Source organism: Panthera tigris, chromosome E1 (genome assembly GCF_018350195.1).
Source record: "Panthera tigris isolate Pti1 chromosome E1, P.tigris_Pti1_mat1.1, whole genome shotgun sequence".
Taxonomy (NCBI): domain Eukaryota; kingdom Metazoa; phylum Chordata; class Mammalia; order Carnivora; family Felidae; genus Panthera; species Panthera tigris.
In genome coordinates, this window is record NC_056673.1 from 53,452,832 (window position 1) to 53,473,170 (window position 20,339).

The 20,339-nt window shown below is 49.8% G+C and overlaps 2 protein-coding genes across 11 annotated transcripts in view; one reads left to right on the forward strand and one right to left on the reverse strand.

Annotated features, from left to right (window-relative positions):
- COG1 (component of oligomeric golgi complex 1) lies at positions 1-13,130 on the forward strand. Its single transcript, XM_042967684.1, has 14 exons — positions 1-428; positions 3,299-3,543; positions 3,693-3,874; positions 4,020-4,190; positions 6,015-6,171; positions 6,720-6,930; positions 7,298-8,089; positions 8,641-8,787; positions 9,238-9,399; positions 10,455-10,582; positions 11,036-11,144; positions 11,600-11,709; positions 11,790-11,868; positions 12,941-13,130. The coding sequence occupies exons 1-14, from the start codon at positions 114-116 to the stop codon at positions 13,076-13,078; spliced, it is 2,946 nt and encodes a 981-aa protein (XP_042823618.1). The 5' UTR covers positions 1-113; the 3' UTR covers positions 13,079-13,130.
- FAM104A (family with sequence similarity 104 member A) overlaps positions 11,973-20,339 on the reverse strand; it is a 16,945-nt gene continuing 8,578 nt past the window's right edge. For 9 of the 10 annotated variants that reach the window (XM_015536293.2, XM_042967688.1, XM_042967689.1 and 6 more), the window contains 2 exons: positions 16,043-16,105; positions 11,973-14,387 (listed from right to left, as the gene is read on the reverse strand). In XM_015536293.2, coding sequence (XP_015391779.2) covers positions 14,157-14,387; positions 16,043-16,105 — 294 coding nt within the window. In that variant the 3' untranslated portion in view covers positions 11,973-14,156. The remainder of the gene's footprint in view (positions 14,388-16,042; positions 16,106-20,339) is intronic. The other variant, XM_015536297.2, reaches the window with a different exon arrangement.

Below are 20,339 nucleotides of genomic sequence, written 5' to 3' on the forward strand. Positions count from 1 at the left end.
CCCCTAGGAAGAATGGCGGGCAGCGGGGCGGAAGCGCTTCCGCCCCCATCCAAGATGGCCGCCGGGCGGGCCTCCGGACGGAAGTGACCCGTCGGCCGACTGACCCGTCTACCATGGCGGCCGCGGCCACTTCTCCCGCGCTGAAGCGGCTGGACCTGCGCGACCCCGCGGCGCTCTTCGAGACACATGGAGCGGAGGAGATCCGCGGGCTGGAGCGCCAGGTTCGGGCCGAGATCGAGCACAAGAAAGAGGAGCTGCGGCAAATGGTGGGAGAGCGGTACCGCGACCTGATCGAGGCGGCCGACACCATCGGCCAGATGCGCCGCTGCGCCGAAGGACTGGTGGACGCCGTGAAGGCCACCGACCAGTACTGCGCCCGTCTCCGCGAAGCCGGCTCGGCCGCCCCCCCGCCGCCGCGGGACCCGCAGGTCAGCCCCGCACCCTCGGTCCCGCCCCCCGCGGACCCGCCCCCAGCCCTCGGGCGGCCACGGGCCTGTCCCCGCCCCCCCGCGCGAGCCTCACCTGCCGAGGGAAGAGCTGCAGCCGCATTTCTGGACTCCCTTCTTGGTGGGGGGGAACACGGCCGTCCTGCCTTCGCTGGTTGCTGATCCGTCATTCCGCTCAGGAACCTTCCCTGACTTCCGGGCCCAGATTCTCTCACCTCCCTCGTGGGTTCGCTGGGCTCTCCCTTCCAGCTTTAGATGAAACGCCAGGGTCTCTCGCTCGACAGTTCAGCTCATCCCTGTATAATGTTTCCTGACGTTATTCTTAGAACACATCTCTCCCTTACGTTGGTCCCTTCCCCTTATGTCGTTCCTCATCCCGGTCTTGAGCCCACCGCATTCCCAAGAGTAAGTTCCATGATCCCAAACACCTATTCTACCCTTTGCTGGAGTTGCACGACAGTACCAGCCATCAAGCTCTCATCTTTCAGTAGTGGCACATTTTCATTTTAGGGAGCTAAGGTTATTCTAATCAAGTTACCCTAAGTGTTTTCCCCCAAAATGCTAATGATTAGGCCTGATGTGGAAGGATTCAGCCCTAAATTCATCCTAACATCGGAGCAGCATTTTGTGTTCCTAAAGAATGTTGACTTAAGGATGACCAAGTGAAGGGGTAGGGAGGGTCAGAAGAGTAAACATGGAATTTGTTCTTAACGACGTGGGGAGAAGGAACCTTAGAGCGACATGTTAGAACAAGTTGCAAAACTACAATTTAGCTCCAGTTTGGAACTTTTTAATACACCCTGTTTGAAAAATCCAAGTCAGTAGCCAGGGCTCACACAACGGAACCATAGAAGATTAGAAATATTTTGCTAATTTTTGAAAGGAGAAACCTCATCCCTCTCCTCTGTTCATCTATATATGCCTCCTTTTAGTGGCCAGCCTTTCCTATAACGGAGTTATGCTTCAGGTTTATTAAAAGGTAACTTGTACCGTGCCTGACCTTAGAAATATATTTATTTTTTATAGTTATTATTTCTGGTTTATTCTCAGACTCACAAATATTTGCGTGCCCTCTGTGTTGAAGGCACAAAGAAACAGAATCCTGCCCCCACCCCGCCATTCCTGCTCTGATGGAGCTTCCCATCTAGTCAAGGAATTAAGTCCATGGAAAGTTGATGAGAAAAATGTAAATGCTTCAGAGTAGCAATAGAAAACATTTTAGGATAATGTGTGATTGATTCCAAAATAATTACTAACATTTACCATAATATTTCCGAAGGAAGTCACTTCAGGGTTGAGTCTTTCTTAGTAAGGAGGGGCCGTTGTGATGGATGAGATTTGGAATATGGATCTGGAGTATGAAAAGACAATTAAAAATCGGTAATCAATTTGATTAAAGCAGGGGTTCTCAACCTTGGTGCTGCTGACATTTGGGGCTGGATCATTCTTTGTTTTAGAGACTGTCCTGTGCATTGTGGGATATTTATAAGCATCCCTGGCCTTGACCCACTGGACACCAGTAGTACCCCTCTTCTCCTTTCTGAAAGTACGAAAATGTTTCCAGATATTTCCTGAGAGGATGAAATCACTCCCCTCCCCACCACAGTAGAACCAACGGATTGAAGGGTCCCTGGAAGAAGGTACTTGGAAGGACAGGAAATCTTTGACAACCAGGCCAAGTTACTAAACAGCGAGGAGCCTTTTAGAAGGCTCTCCCTTTGAAGGAGATTAATCTGAAGGCAAAGGTAAAGGATAGATCGGAGGCGGTAGAGAATGAACGCAGCATGAGCGAAATGTTTTTGGATTAATGAGTGGGAGACGATAAGGACCTGCATTAGAATCCTGGAACCTAGTAGTGGAGACCTCAGCAGAACCACCGGAAGGACATGAATCTCCTGGGAACGTGGGAGCAGAGTGGTGGTATGCTGAGATATGGTTGGAGGTCAGATGACTGAGATTTTGGGGAGGGCAGTGAATTTCGTCTTGGACACACTGATTACGGAATGGCAGTGACACTTAGCAGGCAGGCAGCAGAAGAGGCGTCCCTGGGACGCAGGAGAGTGGTGAGGGCTGAAAAAGACGCAGTAGTGGTGGTCTGCTTAGAGGTGATGCTTCAGGGCAGAGAGTCCTGGAGTAGGATCGTGGACTGAGGTGGGCAGAGGCGTGAGGACTGTGCCACGCGGAGGGGCGGTAAAGAACAGCCGGCAGAGGGGCGCCTGGGTGGCTCAGTCGGTTGGGCGGCCGACTGCGGCTCAGGTCATGATCTCGTGGTCTGTGAGTTCGAGCCCCTCATCAAGCTCTGTGCTGACAGCTCAGAGCCTGGAGTCTGCTTCCGATTCTGTGCCTCCCTCTCTCTCTGCCCCTTCCCTGCTTGGTCTCTGTCTTTCCCTCTCTCAAAAATAATAAACATTAAAAAAAAAAATTAAAAAAAAAAAGAACAGCTGGCAGAGAAATCTATTGAGCACTCAGAGAAGCAGGAGCAAATGGGGGAAGGCGGAACATCAGCAAAGGGAAGAAGAAAGCCCACTCGAATGGTGGTCCGCAGGGCTCCGTGCCGTGGAGACCTCTCGAGGCTCTCTGATCACTAGACTGCGAGAGGAGGACCAGATCAAGTCCACCTCTCCAAGAGACCGCGCAAAGGTGCCCCCAACCGGGAGGAAAAGCCAGTGCGGCTGGACAGGACTCCTGTCTCTGCTGATTCTCTGCCCCAAACTCTGATGCCTCGCCGAGCGGCATCAGCCTTAACAAAAGCTTGTGCCCTACGATACCCCCGCGCTTCCCCCCAAGCCTGCCAAACGCTGACCCTGCATCTGTTTGTTCTTCTGACGTGGTTTCCGTGCCTTTCCCTGCAGCCCCAGCAGCCATCCCAGGAGAAGTTCTACAGCATGGCTGCCCAGATCAAGCTACTCTTGGAAATTCCTGAGAAGATCTGGAGCTCCATGGAGGCCTCTCAGTACCTCCATGCCACACAGCTGTACCTGCTCTGCTGCCACCTCCACAGCCTGCTCCAGCTGGATTCTTCTGGCTCCCGATACAGCCCCGTCCTCTTGCGATTCCCGATACTCATCCGGCAGGTCGCAGCGGCCAGCCACTTCCGGTAAGTGGACCCGGCGTGGCACCGGCTCCGGGCACGGCCACGCGCCACCGCTACCGGGTCGTGGAATAGGTCTTCTCTCCTGATGTACCAAGGTTCTTCTTCCCAAGATGGAAAAAATTCCCCGTTGACCTCTGTCATCGTCTTTCTAGGTCAACTATTCTGCACGAAAGCAAGCTGCTGCTCAAATGCCAAGCCGTGTCTGACCAGGCTGTAGCCGAGGCCCTGTGCTCGATAATGCTCTTAGAAGAGAGTTCTCCTCGCCAGGCCCTAGCAGACTTCCTGTTGGCCAGAAAGGCAGCTATTCAGAAACTGCTCAACCAGCCGCACCACAGTAGGTTTGGCTTCTTTCCAAAACGTGGTCCTTAAACAACGGAGTGGAGACGCATGAGCTCAGGGAGACCGAAGCATCTGGGGTGTTCCCTGTTTCCCATTTGACCACAGGAACTTGTTTACAGGAGGGTGGTTTCTTCTCGTAGGTACTGGCATCAAGACTCAGGTCTGCTCGTTAGTGGAGCTGCTGGCCACCACTTTGAACCAGGCTCATGCTCTTTTCTACACTTTACCAGAAGGCCAGCTGCCAGATCCGTCCCTGCCATGCGGCTTGCTCTTCTCAACTCTAGAGACCATCACGGGCCAGCATCCGACCGGTGAGCTCTTGGCCAGCCTTTCTCATTTTCTGGTCATTCACCTGTTGTCTACCGAGCGTCTGCCATCTGCCTGCTGCGGTGCCGAGCTCTGGGGATACGGCAGCGCGTGGGACCAATGCGGACCCCACCTTCGTGGAGGTCACAGTCTAGCGGTAGAGGCAGATACCGAACTCACAAATACACACACATCTGTTGGATATCCACATTGGCCACTGTCATAAAGGCCAAGCGCAAGTTGACTTGGGAGGGACTTCACCAACGATGCTCTCCTTGGAGAATGGTATTTAAACTAAAATCTGAAAGTTCAGTAAGAGTTAGTCAAATGAGGGAGGCAAGGAAGAGAGTTCCAGGCAAAGGGGATGGGATGTGCAAAGGTCCTGAGGCAAGGAAGATGTTAGGATATTTGAGGGACTAAAAGCAAGCAGGTGAGGCTAAGGGTTTGGGGTAGGGTCAAGAGCAGCACGGGAAGAGATGTGGCCAGTCTGTCAGATGTGACCAGATGATGCAGAGCTGCGTGGACCAGGCTAGGGAGTTTGGACCTTATCCAGAGAACAGTGGAGAGCCTTCTAAGACCTTCCAGGCTTGTACATCCTTCTGTTATATGTCCCCATACGTCCTGTGCTTTTATTTGATCGCATTTATCCTAATTGGAATTAAACTCATTTGGCTTTTATGTGGCAGTGGCTCTTCATGGGGTCTGGAGTGGATGTGGAGAGCTCACTTGGGAGGCTGTCATCATGACCTAAGTGGCAGACGATGGGGGCTAGTTGGACAACTTGGACATCTGTTTAGCAGGGGATTTGGTAGATTGGCTGTGGAGGGTGTGGGAAGGAGGTGTCCGAGTCTATTAGAAAAGGAGCTGGTCTGAAAGGGCTGATGATGAGCTCACTCTTGAAAATACTGCTTTGGAGACCGTTGAGCCCTTGGAATGGGAGTGTGCACTGGGCAGACGGCTACAGGTCCAGAACAGAGCAGGAAAAGGTCTGGCCGGAGACACACATCTGTGCCTGTGGCTGAGGCCTTGGGGATAGGTGACATCATCACAGGAAGAGGATGACAGAGGACTGTGCCTCAGGGGACTCCAGAACTCAGAGGTCAGGCAGAGGAGACACGGCCAAAGGTAGAAGGGAAGCAAGTAGAAAGTGGGGACAGCCATCTGGTCATTTTCAGAGAAACGCGTATTACGTAGTCTCTTCCAGCTAGGGCGCCACTTCCTTATGCCTTGGCTTCCCTCTAGGTGCTTCCATTTCATCCTTTTCCCTCCCATGAAAGGTGCCTATGGGCTAATTTGTTAAGGCTTTGGAGAACAAGTACAAGGGACCTCAGAAGGACCCCTGTGTTTCCAGCTCCAGAGGGTGTTTGCCTCCCAGAGTTGCCCCGTGGATGCTGGTGTCCTTCTTGAAAGGTCACCTCTAAGGAGCCACAAGCCACTCATCAGGATGAGTGGTCTTCAGTTCTTAGCTCTTCCAGGTTGGTCGGAGGATGGTGAGGAAAGGGAAATGATCGCCTTTTATTTTGTGACAACGTAAGTTCTGCCTCTAGGACGCGGAGGGCACTCCAGTACTGCTCCTTCCCCCTGCCCCACCCCGCACCTTTCCTCCCTGCCTTTCACCTTCTCAGCCAATATGGTGCCCATATTGGCGGGAAGCTGCCAGCTCCCTGAGGAACGTCTATTCTGTACTTCCCTTTCCCCCCTGTTTCAGGGGTGCGGCCTGACCTGGCCAGAGGAAGGCGAGATGCTTTTTGGAAGTTCCTTCTGGGTCCAGGTTGTAATATGCCTTCCAAAGGATGGCCCCGATTACCTGTCACTTGGCCTTCTCTTAGGGAAGGGCGCCGGTGTTCTGCAAGAGGAGGTGAAACTGTGCAGCTGGTCCAGACACCTGCCGGCATCCGTCGTCCAGTTCCAGCCGGCTCTCCGAACCTTGGCACAGCCCATCAGTCAGGAGTACCTGAAAGACACGCTGCGGAAATGGATCCACATGTAAGTAGCCAGGACTTTCCCAAGGCTGGCAGGACCCACTTACGTAGCCACAAGAGGGGCCGGTGAGGCCACTGAGGAATGAGGGGAAAGCCGGATCTTCTAGGTGATGCTCTGCATGCCGCCCGCTGGGTCATGCCAGTCACTCACTCTGCCACCTGTCACTGCCCTCGGGGGGGTTCGGGGGGGGGTGGTCAGCCCCCGCTGTAGGAGAACCAAGAAGGAATTCACCTTCCAAAATATTACCTACAGGATTGCAAGAGTTCTGCCACTCCTAAGCTTTTATTTAGTGCAGCGGTTTTTGAAGCCATTCTAGTGGCCCGTAGACGTCCTTCCAGGTAGATACCTCGGGGAGGCAAGGGTGGGCCCCATCCCCCAGTCTAGCCAGAAACGCTGTCTTTAGTGCATATTGATAAATGCTCTGAGATACATATACGTTTATATATTGGGACCCAAGTAAGAGGTTTTCCATTGGAGTCCTGCTCTTTTTCTTAAGAAAGGTGTGAAAACCACGAATCTAATAGAGCCCAAGAAAAACGACTTTGTTGCAGGTGCAATGAAGACATTAAAAACGGGATCACCAACCTGCTTTTTTACGTGAAGAGCATAAGAGGGCTCGCAGGGATCCGGGATGCCATGTGGGAATTACTTACCAGCGAGTCCACCAACCACAGCTGGGACGTGATATGTCAGCGGCTTCTGGAGAAGCCACTCCTGTTCTGGGAGGATTTGATGCGGCAGCTGTTCCTTGACCGGTTACAGGTGAGATCACTCGGTCCGGTTGTCTTCCGGCCCGTCCTCGTGTGATCTTTTGACCGTCCCTTCTGTCACTCCCTGAGTCTGTCCTCTGCCTGCCGACTGACTCAGGGGTGGCTCTTCTGGGTAACGAACCATAGAAATGAGCAGAGATCTAGACTGTGGTACAGAAAGAGACGCGGCCTCTGTCGGGGGGTCGGGAATGTGTCCGGGGCCGTCAGCAACGACCCCGTTCTCGGCCGACACCACGTGAGCTCTCTGAGCGTGCCGGAGGACGTGCGGAGCGCGAGGACGGCGTGCCAGCTGGTGCCGTGGCTTTGAGACGTCCTGACGGGTCACGACTGGAACGCTCGCTCCTCTCGCTCTCTTTCAGACCCTGACAAGAGAAGGCTTCGACTCCATCTCTACCGGCTGCAAGGAGCTCCTCATTTCCGCCCTGCAGGAGCTCGAGAGCAGCACCAGCAGCTGCGCTGCGAGTAAGCACATCCACTTGGAGCACAACATGTCTCTCTTCCTCTGGTCCGAGAGTCCCCAGGACCTGCCTCCCGATGCCGCCTGGGTCAGCGTGGCGCACCGGGGGCCGCGTGCCGGCGGCGGGCTCTCCATGAAGGCGCAGGCGGTCAGCCCCTGCGTCCAGGACTTCTGCTCTGCCCTGGACGCTAAGCTGCAGGTTCAGCTGGACGACCTCCTGGCCTACCTTCCCTCTGCGGACTCGTCACCGCCCAAGGACGTCTCCCCCGTGCAAGCCAAGAGCTGTGCCTTCGACAGGTACGCGGATGCGGGCACCGTGCTGGAGCTGCTGCAGGCGCAGTCCGTGGCGTGCATCGAGCGCATCACGGCCTGCATCCGGGCAGAGCTGCACGGCACGGAGCAGGTGGTGCAGGGGCAGCGGGATGCCCTCGACAGCGTCCAGCTGCACGCGGTCCTTTTCATGGCCAGACTCTGCCAGTCGCTGGCAGAGCTGTGTCCCCATCTGAAGCAGTGCGTCTTAGGAAAGTCCAGGAACTCTGAGAAACCAGCAAGGGACCCTAAGGCTCTGAAAAAGCAGGGAAAGGGGACCACTCGGGAAGTACTTCCTTCGCAGGCCAAGTGGCAGGAAGTCAAGGAGCTGCTCCTGCGGCAGAGCGTGATGGGTTACCGCGTGTGGAGCTCGGCGGTTGTGAAGGTGAGTGACCGACCCGTCGGCGGGTTCCTCCCGTGCTCAGCGGCGACCCCCCGTTTGCCTCCCTCCTGTCACGTTCCAGGCTGGCCAGCCTCAGCGAGGGCTTTCCGCGGTAAGGGAATAATGATTCTTATTTCACGCAGTTACTTTTACTTCTCTGCGATAGTGAGATGGCCCTCGCGTACACATTTCTCCGTTCACATTTTTAGCCTAGGTTTTAGAGACAGAAACAGCGGCTTTTTCTCCTGCCCCCTGATAAGAATAAAAGAAAGACCTCTCGGGGCAAGGGTCTGCATTTCCCGCTCTTCAACCTGAGTATCATGTTCTCTGGGGTCTCCACTGGCATCTTAAGGGGTGGCCGCTGACATCTGTAGGGTAGTTACAACAAAACTCCCATTACTGCCGCACGGAATCAGCCCAAGAGTGACGTTTCCACTCAGCAGGGCACACGTGATCTAAGCAGCAGAAGCTGGTCTCAAGATTTTACCCTGGTGGCTTGAAACGCTCTGTGGAGGAGCTAAGGGGCCTATTGGACATTTGCCTTCTATTACCAGGTTTTGGCTCACGGATTCACCCAGTCGTTACTTCTAGACGATGCCGGCTCCATCCTGGCCACAGCCACCAGCTGGGATGAACTAGAAATCCAGGAGGAAGCGGAGTCTGGCAGCTGCATCATGTCCACAATCCGACTCCCTACACAGGTTAGCAGGTGCCCCCATTGGAGCACCTGTGGCCTGGACAGGGCCAAACAGCCCACTCTGCAGAGAGGGAAGAGACGAGAAAATCAGTCAGCACACAGCTTCTGAGGAAGAGCCGGAAGTGGTATTTATAACTTCCATCATGGGGGTAGAGTGGGCCGAGGGCCGAGGAGTCAGTCAGTTAACATCCTCTCCTTGTGTGTCCCAGGCTCTGCTCATTAGACGGCTGTTTACCCTAAAGTGAAAACAGCGTAAAGCACAGTGCCACCTGCCGGGCCCAGCCCCCGGCCACCGTGGGGATGGCAGCGATTGTCGCTTGTATCTGTTGCCGGGCCTGCTGTGAGGGGCTGACTGGAGGGTCAAGGTCCCGGCACGTGAGCCTAGTAGGGATAAATGGAGCCACTTTTACCAACTGGCACAACTCGGTGACTCGACGTTCCTTTGTTCTTTTAGCCATCCTGGTATGTCCAGTCCTTCCTGTTTAGCCTCTGCCAGGAAATTAACCGGGTTGGAGGCCACGCTTTGCCAAAAGTGACCCTGCAGGAGATGCTGAAAAGCTGTATGGTCCAGGTGGTGGCTGCGTATGAGAAACTTTCAGAAGAAAAACAGGTGAAGGTTGGTGTTTGAATTTTTTCCCCGCTAAAAGCAGAAATAAAAACCTTAGCTTTTTCTGGGGCGTGGGCAGTTCCCATCAAGGATTCCAAGCGTTTACACTCAGCGCAGTCTGTCTAATCAGTGGCGGCTTCCCGCGCCGAGTTCATCACACCCCTTCTCAAGGATCAAGCAGGTGTTCACTAAAAGGCAGTTCAGTGGGAAAGAAAAAAGGCCTGGTTTCCGACCCCAGCATTGCCAAGTACATGCTGCGGCTTTGGGCAAATTGTGACGCTTTCTCCGTTTCTCCGGAGTCAAGTGCGGTCACTCAGAGAGCTGCTTGGGAGGGGTGGAGGGGGACCGTGCCCAGCGCAGCATGTGGCACACAGAGGCACCGGCTTCCGGGAGCTCCTGTGTCCCAGCCCTCCACCCACCCTCCCCTTCTCCGGAGCGCTCTGCCCTTGGTTGATGTCCCGGTTTCATTAGTGACATTTTAAAGACAGGACCACCGGGGCGCCTGGGTGGCTCAGTCAGTTAAGCATCTGACTTCAGCTCAGGTCATGATCTCACTGGGTTCGTGAGTTTGCACCCCACATCGGGCTCTGTGCTGACAACTTGGAGCCCGAAGCCTGCTTCAGTTTCTGCGTCTCCCTCTCTCTCTGAGCCTCCCCTGCTCGCACTCTGTCTCTCTCTCTCTCTCTCTCAAAAATAAATAAAGATTAAAAAAAAATTTTTTTAAAGACAGGACCACCTCCTGATTTGGGGAAGAATTCAGGGAAGTCGCCTCTCCTGAGCAGCCTCAGAATGCCTCTCCTTCACACAAGGAGCTTTTTCCCCTTTTAAAGGGCAGTCTACAGCCCCCAAGGCCTTTAAGGTTTTTAGTTTGGTTTAAGACAACCTTTCGAACATAACCTGTTCTTTTTGTTGGTGTTGTGAGACTGAACTGCCCTCATGAATATAAAAGCGGCCGCTTCTGGAATAAGCTGTAACTCAAAGCATGTAACCAAAGCATGAAGCTGTTTATTTGGCTCATATCACAAGTCTCCCTTAACAGGTGGGGGTGGGATATTCACTTACAGAAAGAAGGTGCGTTCCCCATGACCCAGAATCGGGCCCTGCAGCTGCTTTATGATCTGCGCTATCTCAGCATCATTCTGACAGCCAGGGGTGAGGAGGTGAAGAGTGGCCGCAGCAAGCAGGACTCCAGGTAGGCTCCCGCCACCGGCTCTCCCAAGTGCACACAGCCCGTTCCAGAAAGCCCCCAAGAGGCAGCCTCTCGTCGTGCATTGGTTGTATTCGTTTTAAACAGGAAGTGCTCATATTACCAGCTTGATAAAGAATGGCCACCTGCTGGGTAAATGCCATGGTCAAGTGTGGTAGGTGGAATCTCATTCCTCTCTCCTCTGAGTCAGCCAACCAGCTCTTGGGCAGAATTTGAGCCTGTGGCGCTGACCCTAACAATGTGAGGAAGGAATGGACTTCAGACATCTTAGCAGGTGGAAGCTCTTGGGATCACTTAAGTACCACGGGCAGTGACAGGTGGTCCCGAGCCAGCAGTTACGACTACGTCCAAATACGGGGTCTCTTTAGCATCGAATCGCCCTAAGGGGGGTTTCTGGGCTAGAAAACGGGGTAAAGGAAATCAGAATCCTTTTTTCAGAATTGAGAAAGTGGCCGACTCCCTGGAAACACTCATTGACCCGTTTGACCTGGATGTCTTCACACCACACCTCAACAGCAACCTCACGCGGCTGGCGCAGCGAACCTCTGTGAGTCACGTGGGAAACGTGCTCGGTGTGACAGCGCGCAGGCTCAGGTTACCACGCAAACCTGCCTCTGCACTTCATACCCTGGAGGTGGTGCTGGGAGGGGGGCGGGACCCAAACCGCACAGTTTAGTTGTAAGGGCCGAAAGAGGATTAGATAAAACCTCACTGCTGAGGCAACCACGGTCTGACCCCTGGAGGCGCAGATAAGGATTATTAAGGTTTTATCAAGGTCAAGGCCTCCGGAAGAGAACGAAATAAAAGAGCCATGTGACTCTAAGGTTCTGACCCGTGGGCAGTGAAAAAGGTAATCTTGAAGCATTAACACACTCAAAAGAACGTTCCCCAAAAGGCTGGACGGAAACAAAGTAGAGCTTGGTTACCAGCCAGGGGTTTTTCTCTTTTCAACTGAACAGTAAAAGACTTGGGTGTTACTGCGCTCCATTTCTCGTCTGTCAGGTTCTGTTTGGATTGGTCACTGGTACAGAGAACCAGTTCACGCCCAGGAGCAACACGTTCAACTCCCAAGAACCCCATAACATACTGCCTCTGGCATCGAGTCAGATCAGGTAATGGTTCTAAAGATGTTTTAGCCGGGCCCCGAAGCTTCCCGTTCATGCCCCTGAAATTTCTTCACCTTGTCTTGGAGGTTCGGACTTCTTCCGCTGAGCATGACAAGTACCCGAAAGGCCAAATCAACCAGCAGAAGCATCGAAACAAAAACCCAGGTTAGTGCACAGTGAGTTCACCCCTGTTGATGCTGTCCCCACCTCCCACCAAACCACCCAATTAGCTCCCCCTTAAATAACCGATAAAGAACCGAACGACAAAATGCACTAATGCTGCTTTTAATGGCGGCGCAATAGAGAAGTACAAGGTTTCACTAGCTCGAGCTGATAGAAGTTTTAAAAGATGCCCATTTACACTGTCAAGTAGCCTCATAATAGGAACGTTCTCTCAGACTGCCAAGGCTGTAAAAAAGAGGCAGGACAGGATGGAGATTATTTCTTGTAGGGTGAGAGAGTTAACTGCTAACCCAGCGTGATGACTGTACTTGTTTGGGGGGAAAAACCATTCTGTTCTGGTGGTGGTTTCCTCTTCCATTTCTTTCAGTTGGGTGGGAAATTAAATGGAATTTGCTCTGAGTTTGACATTTTCTTGTTAATGCACGTTTTGTTTCAGTTGACTGCCATCCATTAAGCCCGCAAGAGTCCTCCTGGGTATTTCTGAGTTGTGTTGTGTACACGCGTTTGAGCCCAAACAGCTTGTCTTCTTTCAGCATTTAGTTGTGTTTGCTTTCTTGTGAGACAAAATATTAGCAACGTATCCTTTCCATCTTCCCCGCCATCAAACCCATTAAGACCCAGATTCTCATCAAACATCTGGTTTTAAATGTGGGAGATGGTAGTGAAGAGAACGAGTTCCTGCACAGACCATCCCCTCCACGAGCATGGGCCTGTGCCAGAACTTCCCCCCGAACTCGGAATGTCTCTTCAAGTAACTGACCGTAAGTCCTGTCCGTAGGAGAGGAACCGACCAGGGAAAGGAGGTACATGTGTTTACCCTTTTCCCAGGAAGTTCTCACCTGGAAGCGTTAGTTGTGTCACATAATAGAATCGCATTTTTGTCCCCGACGGCCTTTGCCAATCTTGACAAAGAGCAAAGGCCCCTTCCTAGAGCTCTCCGTGCTTCTCAGATCTGCTCGTGTGTGCTGTGTGGACTCCGAGTGCAGTGGCGGGGGGTGAACAGGCAGGAGGGTCTGGGTAGACTCTAAGGCACTTTCCTCTACATGCGTGGCAGGTTGGCCCCCCGGCACTCTCCCGAGCAGGTGACCCGACGCACCCTGGCTCCTTGTTCAGACAGCTGGTCAGTGAGGAAGAAGACGCGTCTACGCCTTCGTTATTCAAGCTAGGTTGGCTCTCTAGTATGACTAAATAACATGGGAACATAGCCATCCCTCTCTAAATAAATACTACATCACTTCTTCTAACGGTGCCTCTGCTCATTTATTTCTAAGCCACACCAGTCTTTCCAGTTTCAGCGGTGGAATGTGGCCCCCGAATTACTGTTGGGGGTTTTGCTTTAAGCATAAAGTGAATCCTTGTCCGACAGTTTCACGATACTTGTGACTTCAGACAGCAGTTCAGAGAGCCTACGCTTGGTCAGCGTTCAACAGCGCCTGAATTCTTGACCCCCAAGGCGGACTCCCAGTGAGATCACAGAAGCTGCTGGCAGAACAAGTCTGTGAGTAAGACAAAGGTCATTCGTTATGTACTTCTCGACTGTCAGATCTGTGCAGTGTTTTCTACTAAGTCTGAGATGTAGGCTTTGGAGGAGTAACGGTAGCAGAAGTTATCTGGGTATACAAGTCTGAAAGAGATTCTCTCTGGAAATACAAATATATAACAAAGAGAGAAGATGGTTATTAGCAAGGGTGCTTCCCTTCCGCGGTCTAACTTGGATCTGATTGTTCTCCTGTTAGAAAGGACAGCGTACTTTCAACAGGATGTCTACATACTAAGAGGTAGTATGGCAGTTAATTTCAGTGCAAGACTGAATCAAGCTTTCTAAATTTTGGAAAAAAAAACTTAGGTTTTTTTCATGGAAACTAGATACTCTTTGCTGATTTATTGAATTTAAAAAATTGAAGATCCCGCATTGTTAAAAGGCCTTTTTACATGAAGTAGAATTTCTAATTGACAGATTTGGAAACCAATCTGAACTGGACAAACTATGGATTCAACACGCAGATGAGATTTCCTCATACCGTTACCTCGACATGGATGTGATACCCACCCTCAAAAGAATCCTATAAAAAATTGCTTCGAAGCCCCTTTGAAATTGCAATAGTGCAGCAAAACCACAAGTAAACAACTGCCTGTTAACCTGCTCTTTCAAATATAGACTGAAAAGCCAACAGGCATATTTTTGTGCAATTTTTTTAAAACATCGTAAGTTGAAATATCAAATCTGCACAGCGCTGTCCCTTCACAGAAGGCAAGAAACCGCCGGCACATCATGTCGGAGGCCGTCCCCGGTGCTGTAGGCTGTGGAAGTGGGCCTCCTTCAGGGTCTGGTTGATGCGGAAGTAAGGGCCTTGGCACAGTGCAGACTGCTCAGGAACAGGCTGAGGGGTGTTAGGGCCGGACCCGGCGCCCACGTGGTTCAAGCTGCTCTCCGGCCCGCTTGCCCTGTCCGGGCTGTTGATGCTGCTGCTGCTGCTGCCGCCGCTATCGCTGCTCGAAGACTGGGAGGAAAAAGAAACGGGAGCTCCGTTAGGCTGTTTTGTTTCTTCGGAACTTCACCGTGGTTTCATTCCCAACACCCTATTTGAGAGTATTCTTGCCATCTGCTTTGAGGAGCGCCAGCATCAAAACAGACCGCGGGCTTTAGAGCTTCACAAAGCACAGTCACCTAGGAGACCTCGTTCTATTCTCACGACCACCACGGGAGGCCGAGTGGGGCCAAGATCCCCATCACATTCCCAGAAGCGGCAGGGTCCAGGATTCAAGTGCAGGCCTCTGACCGCAAACCCTCTCCACTACACCCGAGTGCCTTTACACATCTTCTCTACCTGCGAATTTTATCGTTCATTCCGATAATGTCCAATCATCAAACGAGGAAGTGTTCAGCTTCCAAGGCAAAGTATCAATCACTGGTACAGGAGACAGATGTCATTAACAAATAAAATGGCTTCTGGGCACGAGTCTCAAAAAATCTGGGACAATTTCGTGGTTATCATCTCATGGACACAAAATGGTATCCCCTGGAGGCAGAACACACATCCTGAAAGACTACAACATACTTCTTCTAAGTTACAGTAGCATTTCTGCAGCTCCAGATGTGTGTGGGCAAACGTGCACAAGCATGCACAAGCGTGCCTACTTTTTTTTTTTAAGGTAGCGAACATGACCTGATGTCTTACTTGTCTTGAAGAAGCTAGTCAGAGATCCCTAAGAGCTAGGATTCTCAAAAGGGAAGCCAATGGTAAGAATCCATTTCAGAATTCTGATATTTGACAACTTAAATACTGCATTTCAAATAAATGACTAGCAGTACCCTTCTTCCATTCACAACTCAATACGATACTGCACTGAAAAGAATCAACGCAGGAGAAAGACAGAGTTGTAAAAATGATCTAGTGTATGCTTTTTCTTAACTTAGTCGTTTGATACATCTAACTCCTGCTCCCTTACACAAAGTCCTTGGTTTTGAAAAGTCTGCATACAGCTATGTAAAATCTGCACCTCAGAAAAAAAGACTAGAGAAAAACAGGCCATGGTAGTTATATTAGGATGGAGGGATTGAAGTTGCTTATTTTTTTCCTACCCTTTACTATCACATTCTTGCAATGTGGTTATTGTGTATTTTCATTATAAAAATAAATGTTTCAATAATGTTTCCAGACAGAACTTGAAAAGTGATTTTCAAAATTAGACTAGTTTATCCATTTTTGATCAAAAGTTACACCTAACAGTATGTACATAAACATATCTGAGAACAGCAAAGAATGCAACGTCCATGAAAGATATCCACTATTAATAACACTTAAAGCAAGAATCATCATGGTCCAGAAGTCATCTTGAGCTATTTAACAGGTCACTGTTAATAGCCCACTGCCGACAGATAGTAGAAGACGAGCTATCTGTCTACAAAAAAACACAAACATGAAAGCATTATAAAATGGACTGAATGGAGTCAGATGGTACGGTTAGCTACAACACTGGTTAAATTTACTTAAAAGACTTAAGAAGTCAAATACGACTCAAAACCAAAAATTGTTTTCTTACATTAAGGCCCCTCCTAATCTAGAGTGGAGCAGCCCACACGTGCGGCTCTCCTGCACCTGGTAAGGTCATGGCTATTTAACAAGTCAGTTACTACACTAGATAAGAAACCCACCGCGCAGAACACTTTGTTTCCTCTTAGTCTGTTTTCTTTACTGTTTTTCGTTACAGGTACTGTCTGAAAATTAAGGCAAGAACTAGAATCAGTTTGTAGTAAGTCAAGTTTCCATCTCAAATTTTATTTCACACTATAATAGCAAAGGTGACACTATTCTGCAAAAAAGTAAAAGCTCTTTAAAATGGGTCACATCAGATACTGAAAAAGGGTGAGGGAGACAAACATACCTGTGATTTCTCATCCCTTTTAAAACTCTTGCATAAATACATGGTTTATACCAACTTTATTTTTTTATGTTTATTTTTGAGAGAGAGACAGAGCATGAGCAAGGGAGGGGCAGACAGAGAGAGGGAGACAGAGAATCCGAAGCAGGCTCCAGGCTCTGAGCTGTCAGCACAGAGCCCGACGCAGGGCTTGAACCCACGAACTGTGAGATCATGACCCGAGCCAAGGTTGGACGATTAACCGACTGAGCCACCAGGTGCCCCTGGTTTATACCAACTTTATAAAGACAGGTACACAAATGTCTGGCCTGGCCTTGTTTGTAATACTAAAAAGTGAAAACCACCTACAGCCACTGATAGTGATCCTACTGTCATGCTCCTGTGGCAACGGGAACCCTGCAGCAGGTGAAGAATTAGGAGAGGCTCGTTGAAATGAACGGTGTCTGAAGTGGGCCGAGAAGGTGGAGGAAGAGTTTTAGTAAGCAAGCTGTGACGAACTGGGAGCACAGTAAGAGCAAAATGAGAAGGAAGGAGTGTTCGGGGAGCAAAGCTAATAGTGTGGTGGGGCTGGGCCACTGCGGGCGCAGTCGGTCCGACAAGACATCCATGAGAGGTTATGGCTGGCGGATCCAGTGCCCCGAGGTCTGCACCCAATTCTGCCCAGATCTACCCTCAGGAGTGAGGATTCTGCATCAAGCAGGAAAGCAGGTCCCAGGAGAACTGCGGCAATGTAAACGAAAGGTAATGTGTGTCACAGCCCAAAGGGAGATGGAAGGAGGAAATGAAGGAGACATCCAAGCTGGCAAATACCGTGCTCAGTGTGTGTCTGTGGAATGGAAAGAGCACGGGCAAGCCTTGAGAGAACTTTCAGGGGGTCGGGGAAGAAGCCGGGATACAGAGCTTCTGTATCGGAAGAGGACGGAAGACAGGTGGGACAGCGCCAGCTGGGCTGAAGGTACCAGACAGCCGCTGGGAAAGGGAAGGAAGCGGTACGGGTATGGGCCGGGCAGCGAGGAGATCTGCAAGGAAAGGCACCTTCGTGGGCTCATGAGAGGACGGGGGGTGAGACGACACTAGAGAGACGCAGAGAAGGGAGGCATAGTGGGCGGGAGGGTGGCTTTCAGGAGGTAGAGCAGACACAGAAAGGCAGAGGGACACTTCCCTCTGCAGAAAGGAAGAGTATAAATCCTGACACAGGACAGGAATGTTAAGCTCATTTTCTCAGTCCCCGGGGCACAAATGATAAAGCGGAGAGTCAAGAACTCTTGGCCCCTCAGCTCGTCCTACCCCTAGGTTCCATCTTCCCAGCAGGTGAAGTCAGTTTCAGAGCTCACCCATGTATACCTATGGTAGAAACAAAACAACTCTGAAGACTGTTCCTGCTAATAATCTTTAGAAAGCCCTCCAGCAGGAATATTAATTACTGAGCCTCTCTGCTTCATAAAGAGAGAACCAGAATATTTGTGCCTATCTATTATTTAGAGCTGCATGCTTTCTCTTTCTTTCTTTCGAGAGAAAGACAACGCAAGCTTGAGTGGGGCAGGGGTAGAGATGGGGAGAATCCCAAGCAGGTTCCACGTTGTTAGTGCAGAGCCCCTTGCCGGGCTTGAACCCACAAACTAGGAGATCATGACCTGAGCCGAAGCTGGACGCTTAACCGACTAAGCCAAGGCAAACCCTGCTTTCTCTTCTAAATTAGAAAAGCAGACTAACTACATATTTTTTTTTCTTTCAGCCCCCAGCTTCCCATCACCTCCATCTCCCCATTCACTGCTGCCTTTAAATTTATGTGAGCCTCAAAAGACCAAAGGACTCCTGCTCACTGCACACACACTCCCTTCCTGGGTCATGATGGAGTGCATTCTAACTCCACTGCAGAATCTGGAGGGAGGCACCCTAGCCAAGTCTATCAGAGCATCTAATGGAAACTTCTGTTTCCCAAGTGCCCAATGTTTTAAGAGAGCTCCAAGTCTGCTACTATCAGCGAGACCATAAGATTCCAAATGAATTCAGCAGGCTAATTAAAACCACTTTCTAACTATGCAAGGAAAGAAAATGCAGGTGGTCACTCTTCTGTGCCGCTCAACAGGTAGCATGTCCTTTCTGTGTCTCAGTTTCCTTTATAAAATGAAGTTGGACCACAGCAGATGTTTTAAGTTCCTTCCTGACTAAAATGTTCCATTAATCTATCACTTCATTTTGTTTAAATTTAAACAGGCCAAAAAATAATCCTGACCTATAGAAAAACGTGTGTATGTAGTCTCATTACTTAACAAACTTGGCCTTCAATGTCAGTAAGAAACCACTTGCTGCAGCTTTTTGTGCTGTGAGCTGACATGATGTATTACAAACACTCCAAGGACTTAAACCAGAGGCAAAGTGTCTTAAAATGTATGCTAAAAATCAGACTAACTTTTGAAAGGCTTGTTACTCCATTTTAAATGGACTGTCTTAGAATTTCAGAGTTCATTTGCTACAGGATTTTAAACACCACACACACCTAAGTTTCACCCAAACCCTTCCATCTCTAAGGGTGCACCTGCTACCCTACAACAGACTGAAGATGAGAATGGGCAAAACTAAGAAACTTCAGATACTTTTTAAAAAATTACACTAAAGAATCCCACTGTCCTCTAACGTCACACTACTAAAAAAGATAACCTAATATTCAACTAATTCTTATCAGTTCAGATAAATGGATTGAAAGAATCCTAATTGTAATGACACATGGGTTCCCCTGGTTACTTTTTGTCACATCTCTGCACTCCAAGAGCATCCCTGGGATTTTAGAGTTATGACATGAAAACTTACCCTTTCTAATAGAGACCCCCCCCCCCCCCGCAAAAGGACAGAGGCTGCTCAAAGTAAGCCACTTCGTTTTTCTTCCACATTTTCTCTCTCTGCTTGTTACACTTTATAGTGATCTAAAAATTAAAATGATCTCGGTAAGTTAAAGATATTTTTTAAAAAACCCACAAACTGAGGCACCTGGGTGGCTCGGTTGGGTGTCTGACTTCGGCTCAGGTCATGATCTCACCCACTGTTCGTGAATTCGAGCCCCGCATCGGGCTCTGTGCTGACGGCTCAGAGCCTGGAGCCCGCTTCGGATTCTGTGTCTCCCTCTCTCTCTGCCCCTCCCCTGCTCATGCTCTGTCTCTCTCCATCTCTCAGATAAACATTGAAAGAAAAATTTTTTTTTAAACCCACAAACCTAGGTCTTTGCATTTAAAAGATGTACTGCTTCTCTTTACTCAGGTAGCAGCACCTTTTATATCCTATGTAACCGAAGCCAGATTTATGTGGAAACGTCTGAGGTAATTTGTAAATAAAGATATTGAAACTGAAACCAAAAAGCATTACTACAAATTAAGATAAAATTCAAACCAAAAAGGCCAGCCCCTAAGAGAACAAATTTAAATGTAGCTAGTTTTTACCCATCCAAATAATTGTCCAAGATCAGGGAATGTCACTGCCTTTCCACGGGACCCAATAGGAAGACACAAATTGACAAATGATTTCACTTTTCACTCAATGAACAGAAAAATGAACCTGACTTCTACATTAACTAAAACAATTCATCTAGCATGGTGTTACAAAAAAATTTGTTCCCATATCAGTAAACTATATATCAATTTTAAAATAGTATCCTCAAGGGGCGCCTGGGTGGCTCAGTTGGTTAAGCTTCTGACTTCAGCTCAGGTCATGATCTCACAGTTTGCGGGTTTAAGCCCCGCGTCGGGCTCTGTGCTGACAGCTCAGAGCCTGGAGCCTGCTTCAGATTCTGTGTCTCCCTCTGTCTCTGTCCCTCCCCCATTCACGTTCTATCTCTCTCTCAAAAATAATATAAAGATTAAAAAAAAAATTTTTTTTAATCGTATCCTCAGGCCCACAAGTCATTAAATCTAAGTCGCTGGAGTTAAAATTTAAGGTCTTTGTTTCAAACACCAATTAGAATTTTGAAAAGACTATTAGACCCCGATTTCTTCACTTTTTCTTTAGTATTTTTTTATATTTTTTTAGGTTTTGAAAGAGCTATTTATTATCAGGTTGATGATGTAGGTCCATCTGAT

Coding starts and splice junctions, on each gene's coding strand:
- COG1 (XM_042967684.1), top strand. CDS start 114: ATGGCGGCCGCGGCCACTTCTCCCGCGCTGAAGCGGCTGGACCTGCGC. Junction 3,875..4,019: donor GCTCAACCAGCCGCACCACA/GTAGGTTTGGCT, acceptor TTCTTCTCGTAG/GTACTGGCATCAAGACTCAG. Junction 10,583..11,035: donor CGCAGCAAGCAGGACTCCAG/GTAGGCTCCCGC, acceptor TCCTTTTTTCAG/AATTGAGAAAGTGGCCGACT.